We start from the raw sequence: 15,251 nt of genomic DNA, 5'->3' as shown, positions 1-15,251 counted from the left end.
AGAAGGCACTTTAACTGAAATTCCAATCACGAAAACTAAAAAGAAATCTCTTGTTGTGGAACTTGTGCTACCTATTGGCCGACACTCCCTTAACATTTTGCTGGGAGTCATCAATTATGCAGGATAACACAGTGCACACTGAAAGGAAGGTAGCAGCAACAATATGGCGAAATCCGTAATTTCTTCCCAATTTATTCGACATCTGCAGTCCAGTGAGGACTTTTTTGGATACCCGCTAGCGTAATCATAGTAAGTGTTGTGTTTAAATATCACACTCTCGATTGTGTTTATTCCCTGCAATGGAAGTCGTTGCACTGTCACTGAATATCGCAGGGTTCTACTGCTAGACTCTTCTCGCCCAATGCACATTCGCTTTTATATTCCGTTATAGCTGTAATAACTGTAATGCAGTTCTCTTTCTTGTTTAAGTGAACCTATTGTGATTAGTTCCTTTCATTTGACCCGCTCAAATGACAGTATCAAGCGGTCATAATGTGAGTTAAACACATTCTTGCAAGGCAAAATGTGGTGTGTTATTTGTATTTGCATGATCAATGACGTGATCCGTAGCCTGTAGCTTTGCACCCTCATCTGAATACAGGTCTTCTTGCAGGAATTTATCATATGTCAAGCTGAGCAAATGAGCAAAAATGCACACGTGGACAGTGAACAAGTGATCCGTTGTAATCAAGACGTTCAAATACGTTTTTGGCTGCTTGTAGGGAGGACGCAGGTTGCACAGGTGTGGTATGCTACATTTTCTTGTTTATGTTCCTCACGAGCGTCGTTGAGATATCTCACTGTTTTCTAAAAGCGATAGAAGTTTTGCTTAGAAATGCGGTTATGTGACTAAAACGTAAATAGCAGGAAAAAAAACCATGTAGTAGCCTATTTTCCGTTTTCCCTCTGCAGCTTTGGCCCGCTTTCGTGAGGGCGTCGGGCTGTTTAGAAACGTACGTTTTCAGAAAAATAGTTTTCTGACGCCGAGGAAAACGTGACAACGTTTTGGAAAACGCAAAGATGCTTGGAGAACGCAAAGAACCGTTGTGCTGATAAGGATTTCGTGACCAAACATTGATGAAATCAAGGTAGGACCACTTCGCATCGAGTCACATAACCACACTTGACGATGTTCTTGAAATAAGGTAGAGGTTTGTTTTAAGGAATTTTAATTTATGTCCCAATATAGGCTACATCATCTGTTGACGTGTTTTACATTTGGAGACGTTAGTGTGTCGTTTTGACAGTTCGGTGTGCAAAGAATCTCGAAAAGCACATGGATGGAAATGAATTCATAATTTTATTCATAATGCTTTCAAAATTAACCTATGTCCTCTCATCTGTAAATAAGCTGCACCCACCTGAAATTTTCTAAAGCTGTGTCCCTGTGCAGCCCAGCATAGTCTCTTCAGTTATTTCTAGATATTTAGGCCCACCAAACAGAAGCCCACCTCGTTCATTTGATACGAATTCCCTTACAGCCTTTTTAATAATCCCCTGAGAAACAATATGCTTATATTTCTTAACTATCGTTAGTAATACTACATAGCACTGTTTAACCAATTTGAGTGTGATTGTTTACAAAATGCAAAAGATCATTACAGCTTATAAAATCTTGTGAGGGCAACTATTTGTGTGTGTGTGCTTCATAATAGAGAATTTGTTAATTTTTCAATTTTAATGAAATGTATTTAAGTAACAAGATGTGCTTTTTAACACATAACTAACAATTAGTTAACAAGACAACACAATTAATAGCATATGGTAAAATAATAATCTTTTAACCATAAATGCATAATTTGTTCATATTGCATTGCATGCTGGAAATTCTGGAAACCTTAAATCAGCAGGTTTTTCTAGAAAGTAGATGTGTATTCAGACAACGCTGTTGGGCTTGTTGGGCCGAAATGTGTAGAAATATTGTTGCTCTTACATTTAATTTTTATATTTTATATTTAAATTTAGATTTAAAGTAATTCTAATTTCATCTTGTATATAATAATAATAATAATAATAATAATAATAATAAAAATAAATAAATAAACGTATAAGTAAATTTTTACAGTGTGGTGCTGATTGGACAGCTCCCGTAAGGCAAGATCCTCTCTGACCACACAGTTTTACTAATAAGACATTGAAAATGACAATTACAAAATGTGTTTGGATGTTATTATGATAATTTATTTTGTTTATCTGTTTCGTTGCTATGGGAAAAAAATCTACTTAAACTGGCCTACACTGGTTTACAGCTCTTTGCTGGTTTAAGCTGGTCTCCTAGTCTGACCAAGTAAGTGCCAAACCCCTGTTTAGACCTGCCAAGAGACCTGCTAAAACTGATAAACAGTCTAAGGCTGTTTTAAGCTGTTTTTTTTTTAATTTCCAGCAGGTCTTGAAGTGATATAAGATTCATACTTTTGCCACAAATTGTGTCTGTTATGTGCCAACATTTGGTTGTAGCATTCCTTGATATTTTGTTTAAGGTTCTTATTTGCTTGAAGGTAAATAAGAACCTCTCTGGCCCATAAGTGCACACAAGGTTTTAGATGATGTGGTTCACTAGGTCTCCCTTCACCCACCCCATTTCCCATTCTGCAGCCTTAGGGACATAATGCATGTCCCAAATCGGCCTCTCAGTGGAGGTTTTGTTCATGAGGAAGACAGGTTCAAAACTGCTTATGATCTCATGAGGTATCTTCTAATCCAGTCTACATCCTTTCAGCTCCCAGCACCCTTTCATCTAAAATAGAAACATCCATCATAATGACCCAAAAGAACCATACCATGATTACGCAAACACAAATCAGGAATAAAGTCCAATGAATCACTTATCACAAAGGCAATTAATATTATTGCAAGTGTAATCCAAAGACAAACACTAAGTATCACCTTTATCTGCTTGTAATGGAGGGTGCTTTTCATTTTTCATGAAGTGGATGACTCATCCAGGATCTAGTGCTAGTCTCTCTTTAACATGCGCTCAATTTAGCAACAGATTGTTTTGATGTGTAAGGTAATATTTTTAGATCAAGGCTTAGCATTTCACTTTCCTGTGCTTAACATATCAGTTTGTGTGAGCGGATGATGTAACAAGGTAGTATTGTTCAGTAAGACTATCTTTCCACAAGCTAGAATTAAATCTAAATGACATTTTGCTGTTTATATTTGTGACAAGATTGTGTGGGCTCTCTTAGCTTCGATTTTAAGTATTGATAATGTGATGCAAGATAGTAGCTGGTGATCAATTGACAACAAATTATCATATGTAGGAATGAATAGTTATTGTAATGTTGTAGATTAGAAAATCTAGCTACATATTAAGATCAGAGTTATTTTGAAAGTAGACACAATGTACATTTACAGTTTTTCTATACAAGCAAATTTTTAGATCTTATTTAAAATTCTAATGCAAATAACTTCTGTCTGGTGATGTATACTAGATTTTTCCAATCATTTAGTCATCTTAAATCATTTTCTTGCAGTCAACTGATCTGTCACTACTTCTATTTCATCTCAACTTTAAGTCCTGGAATTTTAGATTTCTCCATTTGCTAACCTTCATTAAAGATGAACCAAGTATAGATTTTAATTACTCTGTTAAATCCCAAAAACAAACAAACTAATATACACAAGTGCTAATATACACTCACAGTGTGCTGTCATACTACTACCTAAAAATTATGATTCTAACCTTTATCTCAATACCGAAATCTCAGTTGGCCACACAGTGATTCATCTTTAATGATCTTTAATGAATAATATTGGTGTCCAGGACACTGTGAGCACAGAGACTGCAGTCAAAGTCGCTTTGAGTGAAAGTCTGTTCACTCGGCAGCCATATTTACAGAGCCTCTGGGAAGCTATTTCAGGCGTCCAAAACCAACTCTTACTTACTTGAATGGGGATAGCCTCAAATCTCAAAATCTCAAAAACTGCATGCTACACTTAAATCAGCAATAAAATCTTGACAATTGTCTCATATTTGTTTTTTTTATTCTCAAATAGTATTTAAAAAGCTTTCAAGCTGAACCTGCCAATGCAAATGTTCAGAACATTGGGCTTATTCCATCATTGTACACATTGCACTTCCTCCCAGTCTTTGTATCTAATGTCTTTGCTTTAGTGTATACTGTGAGTTTTTGTAAACTTACGTTAAAGGGATAGTACTGCAAAAAAATCTTTGTATATTTGTCATTCAGTGGAAGTTAATGGGGACCAGCAACTATTTGGTTACCCAAATTCTTCAAGATAGTGGAGGCTTAGACCCAGAAAAAGTATTTTTTACGTCACAGCTTAACCAGCAGATTAGAAATGATTCGGTTTCTGCCAATGCTTGTATCTTGCAGATATCTTATGCTACATGCAAATAAATGTATAGAACATGAATGTTATATAATATTGATACGAGCTCAGAAAGCACACTATCACAAACAATGCAGGTTTGATTCCCAGGGAATGCATGAACTGATACAGAATGTTTGAAAGGATATGCAAAATGCTTAAATGAACATTTTGAATGTGAAATTAGAAAATACTTTCTTGATCTGGTAAGCTCTTATCTCATTGGCTGACTTTTGGGAGTAAGAGTGCACAGTTGCTTTACAACTATTTGTTTATGGGACAAAACAAGTTGTAGTGTGGACAAGACTACTGTATGATTCTGAGTCAAGTTGTCCAATAATGTCTTTTTTTCTTTTCAATATAGAACTGGCTGCCGTGGAGGGTACATAACAGGAGAAGAAGTTGCTGCAGGATGAAAACATGGCTGCACCATTTTTTGCACCGCCAGGACCTGACAGCTTCAAATACTTTACCAGGGAATCTCTGTGTGAAATTGAGAAGCGCATTGCTGAGGAGAAAGCCAAGCCGCCACCTAAACAAGACAACAGCTACCGCGACGATGACGACGAGAACAAACCCAAGCCTAACACTGACCTGGAGGTGGGCAAGAGTCTGCCCTTCATCTATGGGGATATCCCTCCTGGAATGGTGGCAACACCATTGGAGGATCTCGATCCTTTCTACATGAATAAGAAAGTGAGTGTGTCATTATGTCTGTTTAAGTCTTGGAAATCTGGCCTTCACATGTTACATTCTGAGCAGTAAACTATGGATCATTATAAAAGTGGAGAAGCTGATGTGTTTTTCCCTAACTTTTCCAGGTCATTTATTGTTATTCTCATGTGCGAAAACCTCTGATGGTGACATGCAGTTGTCGGATTTACTTGGTAAACATATGACAATGTGAATAACATCCTCCTGTAATCCACTACAGGGCAGAAGAATTTGTTTATTGTTTATGTATATTGTAGGTTGAGTATGAGATGATGCTTAAAAATGGCTTGTAGAGGAGGTTTGCAGTGGTCTCTTGAAGCTTTACAGTTCCAGCTGACAGACTTGTTTTAATTGTTCCAGTAATAATCGTTTAGAAATGAACAGCCAAAAGAAATGCTCCAGTGCATTTAAAGGAACCGTGCGGCATATTTGAATAGCTCTCTGAGTAGTGGGATGAGGATAGTTAGGATACTTAAAGATCTGTAATGTTGTTGTGTAAGGTTTTTGGTAGTCTTTTGTGTTGCCATGTGTATGTGAAGATAGAAAAAATATGAGAAAAAAAGTTAAACTACTTCTCTGACATATATTACACATCTAACTAAAATGTAGGCTCCCCTTAAAAAGTTTGGCTTTGCTAAGATTTTTCAAGTGATTTCATTGTAAAAGATGTCTATTATGCTGAACAAAGCTGCATTTATTTGATCACAAATACAAAAAAAAATTATATGTATATATTTAGAAATGGCAGAAGATTGATGGCAAAGATACATTTTAAGCAGCTATTACTCCAGGTTTCAGTGTCACATAATCCTGTTTAATATGCTGAACTAAAAAAAAAAAAAAAAACGTTTACATTAAAATTTTTTGTTGTGCTGTAAGACCTTGTTCAAAATATAATGTAAAATTATAAATGTTTTTTTTACTTTCATTTTAAATAATTGTTTCATTCAGCAAACATCTTTAAATGCTTAAAAGTTAGTTTAGATCCATGTTATGGACAGAATTGCTGGGTCCAGTCAGAGCTCACAACTAATGGTTAATCTATTGCGTTTTGCCTAATAATATAACATCATGCTGTGTGTTTACTAGTATTTCTGAACTGTATGCCAACCTTTGACTCTTTTGATTTTCAAATACTGGCTTTTATGATAAAAAAATCTGGAGCTCAAAATAGAAACCTGGAAAGGTTTTAGGTGTTTGAAATTTAAAACAAGTAGTAATTGTCATGATGTAACATGAATATGAATTTTTAACTCTAAACCTCCACTGAAGCACAAGACGCTCTTAAGATCATTCACAAATCATGCTAAAGGTTCTACACAGTCATGTGGAGTAAAAACCAAATGCCACAACATTTTATAATTTCAAATTTTTCAACCTTTCATTTAAAATATTGTGCAGTTAGTATGTGGTGAAAAATGCTGTGAATATAATAAAAGTGCAGCATTTTGTGCTTGAAGACTTTTTAATGAATGCACAACTTCTTGATGTGTTACAAGTCATAAAACAGTGGCTTATTTTTTATGTTAAAAATAAACAATATCAGATGCAAGCTAGTCCTCAAACAGATTTTCAGGTGCGAGTTGTTGTTATGAGATGTAGCCTACGGGTGAAGATGAGGTCATCTTTTCTGTCTGAGTTGTAATTGAGCCCAGCAGGCTCAGATCTGTTTCTGTTTGGCTCAGCGCTAAGTGCAGTGGTGAGGCTTTAGCCGTGTCTGCCACACTGGACTTTACTAAATAATGCACAGGCTCATTTGAGTGTTAATGCTTGTTAATGTGTACATGTGTTGGAGCCTTTCCCTGCCTCCCTCTCTTGCTCTCTCCCTCAGTCTCATTCCTCTGCCTCCCTCTCATGCAGCACACACTGTCTGTTACGTAACCGCCTGCTCCATGCATGCACAGGAAGGAGATTTCAGTCTCCCAATGAAAACCTCATGGAAGAGGTTTTTCTCCGCATCCCATTGTCCTTTTGTTTCCACACGCTAGGCTTGACTTGCAGCTTGCAGCAGTAGGCTCAGGGCAGCTCTCTTCATAGTGTAAAACCAGCTGAGAAATGGGAGCTGGCAGCTTTTAAATCCAGACCTGTGACACTATCAGAAGCAATTAGCCTAGGAAACTTTGCTATTGGAGCAGCTGATGAACCCTGAGTCCTCCAGCACAGATGAATCAAGGAGATGGTTATACAGTCCAGTATGATGAAAACAAATCAGTTGTGAGATAGAGAGGCTTAACAGTATTTACCCAAAGACATGTTGAATCTACATTTTTCAGGTTCTTAAGCCACATTGATTTATATTTATGCATTTATAAAAATCTTTTGTTTTTGGTTTTATTTTCAATGTGATTTACGCTGGACGCAAGATATGCGGTTAATTAGTAAGTGTGATCCCTGGGAATCAGGTTTGTGCTCTGACTGTTTGATAAGATTGTTGTTGATCCAGGAACATGTTCTGTTTGAGTAAAGGGTTTGTAGAAAGGGGAGACAAAAGAAGAAAGACAGAGAGTCAAAGCTCCATACGGGGTCATAAATCTTAGAAGGGGCTCTTCAAAATGTGCCTTGTAGGACCATTGCTTCCCCCTTTGATGACGCGGCACTCAGAGTGGGCTTGTCTGGGCTGGTTGGGGGGCTGGGGAAGGCAGGGTGATGCACTGCTTCAGTATAATTGGCGTATCACTTCTCTCTCACATCTGTTCACAGCCTCAGCACTCTCAGAAGCTCTTATAAATACTCATCTTATAATGTAGGCATCTCATTTGTTTCTGTTAGCTACATGCATCAGTACATGTGCTGTAAATGGCTACATGCAGGAACAAGCCTGTACAATTTTCTCTGTGCTTTATTTTAAGATAAATGTGACCCTGGACCACAAAACAGTCATAAGGGTCAATTTTTTTTCATATTGAAATGTAAAACTGATCAAATAAAGGTGCTATTGATATATTGATTTATGATAATATTTGAATACCTATAAAGTTGATCAAATTAAGTTCTTAGCAATACATATTACTTATCAAAAATCCAGTTTTTATATATTTATGGGAGGAAATTAACAAAATATCTTCGTGGAACATGATCTTTACTTAATATCCTAATGATTTTTGGCATAAAAGAAAAATTGATAATTTTGACCCGTACAATGTATTGTTGGCTATTGCTACAAATATACCCGTGCTACTTATGATGACCAGGGTCACAAATATACGTAATGCAGTAATTCTTTTAATTTTAATAAACATAATTAAAGCACAGGTTTGAAAATGAAGCTATTTGAGAATATTTTATAATGTATGAAATTAAATGTTACAGAATGAAGAGAGCTTGACCTTGGATTGTGATATAAGTTATTTTGGCTCTGAATCTTCTCACTCTTTTACATCATACATTAGTCACCATCTCTGTCATTTATGATTCTTCATGTTTCTCTCCTCCCCATGTGTCCAGCCAAAGGTGTGGTCTGTGCTTCACCTGCATTGTTTTTATTTATTTATTTATTTTATTTTTTTACATCACTTTTACCTATTCACTTGGCATCATCCTGTAACACTATCTCTCTCTCTCTCTCTCTCTCTCTCTCTCTCTCTCTTATTTTCTGTGTTTTCCCTGTTTGGAAGCCTCAGTTGGAAAATTAAAATAAATACATGTAATCATTTTAGTGTCTGAATAATTTTTTTAACCGAACATATTGCAGTGTCTAGTAATAACAGCATTATTTAGCAAAAATGTGCACATTTATTTTAGAAATGTAAATGTACAGTTTTAACTGAACATATTGCCATTTCTAGTTAGTGACATCTCTTGTATAGAAATATGTTGGCAAGTATGACGTTTATTTATTTATTTATTTTAACTCAGGCATTTCATTTTATCAAAATGTTATAACTTCCTATACTTTTTAACAATGTAACTGAGATTTTATTAATTTAATTTCTTATTTTTATGAACAAATTTTATATCATGGTGCATTTCCATCAGTATTATTTTCCCCCTTGTTTCTTTATTATTACCTTAGCTGATTTGAAGGACATTTTTCAGAGTTTTTTTTTTTCAGTGCTTGAGGCTGTGTCCAGTTTTACAGCTTTTTTTATAGCTTCTGCTCTCTTTTTTTCTGTTTCCTATTGTTTTTTAATTGTCTTTCTTGTTGCCCCATTCGTTCTCCATCTTCCTCCCTTCCTCTCACTGCTTACTCATTCCTCTATGGGCTGTCTTTCTCTGTCACTTTATCTCTCTATGTCTTTTTTCTTCTCCGTTCTGGATTATGAAATTTTCAGTAGCTGTGCAGCCTGTCAAGCATTAAAAAGACGAAACCCACATGCACTTCTCTTGTGTGTGCGCATGTACTATAGCAAGCAAATACTTTTTTTCATATATGCATCAGTTCTGATTATTTTTCATCTAATGTTTCATATGCAGTTGGCCGTGGGCTGCTGGTTTGAAGGAGTCTTCTCCTGTTTTGTCCCCACAGCATGCAGCTTTTGAACCCTGATGTCACACATGCTGTTGATATTGCTGAGCAGTGAGCAGATTTTTTTTGACTAAGCAGGTCCCAGTATGTAGTTGACATGGTGGCCTGATTCAGTCTGACCCGAATAGATGTGGCTCTTTTCCATCTTTAGTTACTTATACAAAGTGTTATTTACTGAGCTGTGCTTCTTTAACCTAATTTGTCATTGTGTATCATATTATGCATATATATTCTTCTGAGGAGTTTCTGCATGTAAAGTGCAGATGATGATGATGATATGGTGCTGCATAGATTGGCGCTCTCCATGGTGCTGAAGAGTGTTCCTCTAAACTCAGGCATGTAAAAGGAAGTGCAGGGGTACATCCCCTCTCTGCAAATGTACACAACCTCCCATGAAACTTTCATGGTAGTGAACATATTTTATTTAAACAATTATGAGGTTATCTGCTGAAAGGCTGGTGAGCTTACACTGACTCGTTCATGGGCTCATATAAATTCAGACAGACATTTATATATATATTTAACAGACAGTTTATTGAACCTTTACACATAATATTTTTTAAAAAGTTTGCATATGTGTTTTAAGTTTTATTAGGATATTATTGCTATGACATGATATGGTATAGAATACAGGACTCGCATTCCATGAGACAAAAAAAACCTTTTTTTCATAGGCCCAGATCAAACAAAAATATAGAAATTGTTGCATAGGTAATGTTGTTATTTAGATTATGAAAAGGTAAGATGAATTTTCTGCAGCTTGTAAATCAGTATAGCAGAATTACATAAATATGCATAATAATTCATAGAAATATCAGCTGTCTTGCTATTTCTCTCGATAACATTTTAATGCTTAATTTTATTATCAAGCTGCTGTCATTTTAATTGTGTGGGCAAAACTGATGATTGAGAGATATGCAAATACATGTTCTCCAAAAGTTATTTATTATGATACATTTTAACACACACACACACACACACACAAAATGATGTATGGATAATCAAGTAAACAAGTTCAGACCATCTTATTGAAATATTACTAACAGCATCAGTTATTCCCGTTTACTTTAAAAGAAAAAGGTGTGTGCAAACCTTTTAGAATTCTACTAAAAGTTTAAAAGTATTAAATATAAGAGGACAGAAGGCATGTAGTAAATTGTGTAACAGATTTTTCAGCAGTTTTGATCATGCTGATAATTTAGTGGCCTTAGAAATGTATATGTGTCAAATATTCAGTGGGCTATGTAAGGTTAAAAATCCTTTGTGTGTTTTATGTACTTTCCTGGAATGGGGTAAAGTGGCCTAATGAGTCAGTAGTGCTTCTCCAAATTCTCTGGTGTGCTCTGCTATTTTCAGTTGTTTAGTCACAGCTCAGGGAAGATCATTTTCTACTTATGTGGTAAATTCTATTGTATGTTTTAGTTACGAAACAGAATTTAGTAATGTTTCTTTATTCCTAATCCTATATGTTGTTTACACTTTCCATCATTATTTTGGGTATTTCAAGGGTTAATGATGAAGTGAAAATGTCAACATTTACTCACCCTCATGTCTTTCCAACTTTTGACAGAAAACAAAATTTAATTGAATGAATATCTGGTTGGGTGATTTCATTACAATGGCAGTACATTATGATTTAATAACGCAAACAGGAGTGTCAGCAAAAAACAGCTTACTGACAATGTTTTGGTTAACAATAACCAAATTTTTAATCAGTCTTAACAGTAAAATTGTGGTGGACACCACGGCTTCAATTGTTCATCTTGTGGTTTTGTAACATGGTTTAAGAGTTGGTACGGTTCAGTATGTGCTATGTTTAGGGAAAAATAAAGAAATAACAAACAACATAATTACAGGTAACAGCACAAATAAACACAAAAGAGCAAAGATATAAACAATGTTTTTCATGTTTTTCAGGTAGGTCTAACAAGAGCAATGAGTGATTTCTTTGTTGTTGCTGTTCGATTACCATTAAGAATGTGCTGTCACTTTAAGAGAATGCATGGATCCAGTGCATTGATACTGCACGTTCAGCTGGCTATCTCTGCTAGGATACTTACCAAGACAGGCATTCTGACATAATTTTTTGTGTGAATTTGTAAATTCAAGGACACAACTTAAAGTTAACTCAATATTTGCGTATGCACATTGGATGAGTGCACACATAAATCTTCTCACGGCGCACACGAGTTCTCATTCACATCTTTAGGCTCTTTGGTGTTTAAAATGGCAAGGATTTATTGAGTTAAATTTAAACACCAATAGCAATGTGTGCTGTTCAGATCTCATCTGGGCATTCGCATCATCAACACCAGAGAGATGATTGCATAATTGACATAAATGTTATTCAAGCATATAGCACTCGCACTGAACAAAGACTGGTTGTCCAGGGTGGGTTCATCACGGTTTTTGTAGTGCATTTGTAAGCCAGAATGCGAATACCGAATGTGAATACTGTTAGCCGAACAGATATTTATAACTTTACAGATGTGTTGTCAGAATTAAGTTGAACCTCTGTGTAAGTGCGTGTCAAACCGTGGGTGAAGAACGGTATAGTTCGATTTATTTTTTATTTTTTACCGAGAACTGCCACACCAGTAGTGGATACAGAGGTGGTAGAAATTAAACTCTTACATTGCTGTTTAGAAATGGCAGAATCTGATGATAGATTTTTCATTATTTAAGTATTTTTATTTCTTGTAAAGGCATATTTTATATAAAATAATGTATTATTATTATTCATTGTTGGGTGAATTATTCCTTCAAGCATCTTGCAGCCTCAATCTTAAATTCAAATTACAACCATGCTGATATTCAGATCACTGTGTTGGACTACATAGCAGCACTCTCAACCAATCAAATTCGAGAACCGGAACTAACTGTTGCATAAAGATTGTTATATAATCTTTAAACTTTATTGTACTCCATAGACAGTATGGATGTTTTGCATAAAGACTTGTGGATTTACTTACTACTTGCCAAAGAATGCAATTTTAATTATTTAGTAGTATATAAAGCAGTTTGTCTTCATTATGATGCCTTGTCCTCTAGAAACAGACGTAGCTTTCAGTATGCGATTATTACCTCTTAAAGTCCAGTTGAATAAGTGATGATGTTTCTCTCTGCTTGCAACTAATCTGATGTTTCTCTTTCTCTTTCTTTCTCTTCTCTGGCTTGTTCCTTTTTCCTCTCCACAGACATTTATAGTCCTAAATAAAGGGAAAACAATCTTCCGCTTTAGTGCCACACCTTCCTTGTACATGATAAGCCCTTTTAATCTCGCTAGACGAATAGCGATTAAAATTTTGATACATTCATATCCTTTTTCAGCTATTAAAATGTATCTGTTGAATGTCTATGTTGTCTCTCTCTATGTCAAATATGTAATGTGTCTGCTTATCGCTAGAGTGCATGCGGTGGTCAGGAGTAATGCTATAGATGCATACTAATATGTAGTTAAACCATGTGTTCTAGTGTGGAACTGTAACAGCATATCAGTGGGTGTGGATGTAGGTGTGAATTTTAGATGCATGGCAACTGTTTTGTTTGACAGTAGAGATGCCAAATAGAGAGAAAATGGTGGAGCGCTGTTGCCTGTTTTTAGCCCCTTTGTGTCCTGTTTTGATGCTGGAACCCATGGCTGAGGACATCTAGTTGAGTGGTCATATGCCATGCAGAAGCAGTCTCCCTATTGGCCAATACAGCACAATTTAAAACTGACTTGTCTTTCTGATCAAATAGTGGCTGATTGTGATGTCAGTCATGCCACATTAACTCCCAGTTCATTCATAAAATATTTACAGACAGAAGCCTTGCTGTTAATATTGAGCTGAATGGAAACAATAATTTTCAAACATATAGGCTACCACAAAGATTTGAAGTGTAATGCTATTCCCTGTCCTCTGAGGACTGATTTGTTGGTTAATGTGGTTGTAGTCCAAACAAAAAGATTTGAACTGCCTACATAACTGACATAGATGAGCTGGAAACTCCCCATTATGATGTAAGCTCTAGGGCTGGGTAATATATTAAATATTCACAATTCATTAATGTTTTTTTTGTGTGAATATTTTATTATTTCAACAGTATAAAAGATAAACTGTATAAATGAACATGATTAAACATCGATCTCTGTTCATTTAGTGGCAAACATGGAAAACATGTATAATTTGTTCATATTAAACTTTGTAAAATAAGTGTTTGTCTGATACTGTATGCAAAATTATACCTCTTGCATTAAAGATTTTAATCTACTTTGCAACAATGGCTGTTTAGATGAATACATAAATATAAATATAAATCAATCACCTAGCAGTGCTTTACAACTAGACAAAATTCACCATTTTCTGTCTGTATTTGGCATTCTGTTTTGATGAATGTCCTGATATCTATATTTATACTGTAAAATTCCTTTTTTTTTTTTTTTTATATCCCAGAAGTTCCTTAACTGACGCTCACAGTATTCAGCATGTTCATAATGTGTACGATTTTGACCAATTGTGTCTTCATGACTTTTAGTAATCCTCCCGAGTGGTCCAAACAAGTAGAGTAAGTATTTATCGTAACCACAGCTTGCCATTCACATCACAAAATCATAGATATACACATTCAAAATATAAAGCAGATTTTATTTCCTTTTTCTCAATTCACGTACTGCTGCTCTTTCCTTCAGGTATACCTTTACTGGAATTTATACGTTTGAATCAGCTGTAAAAATAATTGCCCGTGGATTCTGTATAGATGACTTCACATTCCTTAGAGATCCATGGAACTGGCTGGATTTCATGGTCATCTCAATGGCGTAAGTATTCTATCATTAATATCATTATGAAAAATAAGTCATTTAACTTGTTAGGATTATTACATTTGCCTGAAACAAATTTCTGCCTCATTCTTGTGATGATGAAAATAAATACTGTAAAGGTGCTTGTACACGGAGCTCTTACTGTATGTGGGGGATGCAGACAACACATTTTCAGCTGTTACTGTATATTCCGTCTCTAACCATATGAACACTTTTTAGGTAGCATCTTTCTGGATGTGGCAGCTCTGCTCATGTCTCTGCATTTGTCTTTCTGACTGTTTTTCTCCTCATCTCTCTGCTGTTCTGTGGATATACCTAGTTCTTGCACTGATCCAGAATACTCCCTCTATTCTTCTCTTTTGAGAACTTTCATCGTTTAGATGTTCCTACCGATCAGTGTTTAGAGCCATTTACTAAAAACAAGCCTCCTAGCAGCCCACGCAGAAAACTTTCTCCCTTCCTCTCTTTCTCTCTCACACACTGACTCTAGTTCTCATTCTCCATTTTCACTGCATCTGTTATTTATCTGTCATGTTTTCTGCATACAAACTATACCAGACATATTCATCTGAAATATACTTTGTCACCATAAAAGACTGTTTGTTTATAAAAGCTGTCGGGGTGGGAGACAGACACTAGGTTTTGTGTTGTTGTGCCAAATATTATTATTATAATATATTTTATAATATATTATAAAAATCATAAATAGCCCACATATTCTATCTGAAATATATCTTTAAAGGTCCCGTTTTACGCGCTTTTTTGAAGCTTTGATTGTGTTTACAATGTGCAATTTAACATGTGTTCATGTTTCGCATGTAAAAAAACACAGTATTTTTCACACAGTTCACCTATCTCCTTGGTCTATGAAGCCTCTCCTTCAGAAATACGTAACGAGTTCTGATTGGGCCAGCGGTACCTGTGCTGTGA

General features: G+C 35.5%; 1 protein-coding gene across 8 annotated transcripts in view; it reads left to right on the top strand.

Moving 5' to 3' along the window:
* The first annotated feature begins 115 nt into the window (after positions 1–115).
* scn8aa (sodium channel, voltage gated, type VIII, alpha subunit a) overlaps positions 116–15,251 on the top strand; it is a 51,867-nt gene continuing 36,731 nt past the window's right edge. For 3 of the 8 annotated variants that reach the window (XM_026243908.1, XM_026243909.1, XM_026243907.1), the window contains exons 1-5: positions 604–1,088; positions 4,703–5,034; positions 12,715–12,833; positions 13,976–14,065; positions 14,190–14,318. In XM_026243908.1, the coding sequence (XP_026099693.1) occupies positions 4,759–5,034; positions 12,715–12,833; positions 13,976–14,065; positions 14,190–14,318 (614 nt within the window). In that variant the 5' untranslated portion in view covers positions 604–1,088; positions 4,703–4,758. Of the gene's footprint in view, positions 250–603; positions 1,089–4,702; positions 5,035–12,714; positions 12,834–13,975; positions 14,066–14,189; positions 14,319–15,251 lie in introns of those variants that run through there. The other 5 variants (XM_026243905.1, XM_026243904.1, XM_026243903.1 and 2 more) reach the window with 5 other exon arrangements.

Source organism: Carassius auratus, unplaced genomic scaffold (assembly GCF_003368295.1).
Source record: "Carassius auratus strain Wakin unplaced genomic scaffold, ASM336829v1 scaf_tig00004557, whole genome shotgun sequence".
NCBI lineage: Eukaryota > Metazoa > Chordata > Actinopteri > Cypriniformes > Cyprinidae > Carassius > Carassius auratus.
This window is presented reverse-complemented; position numbering and strand designations above follow the sequence as displayed.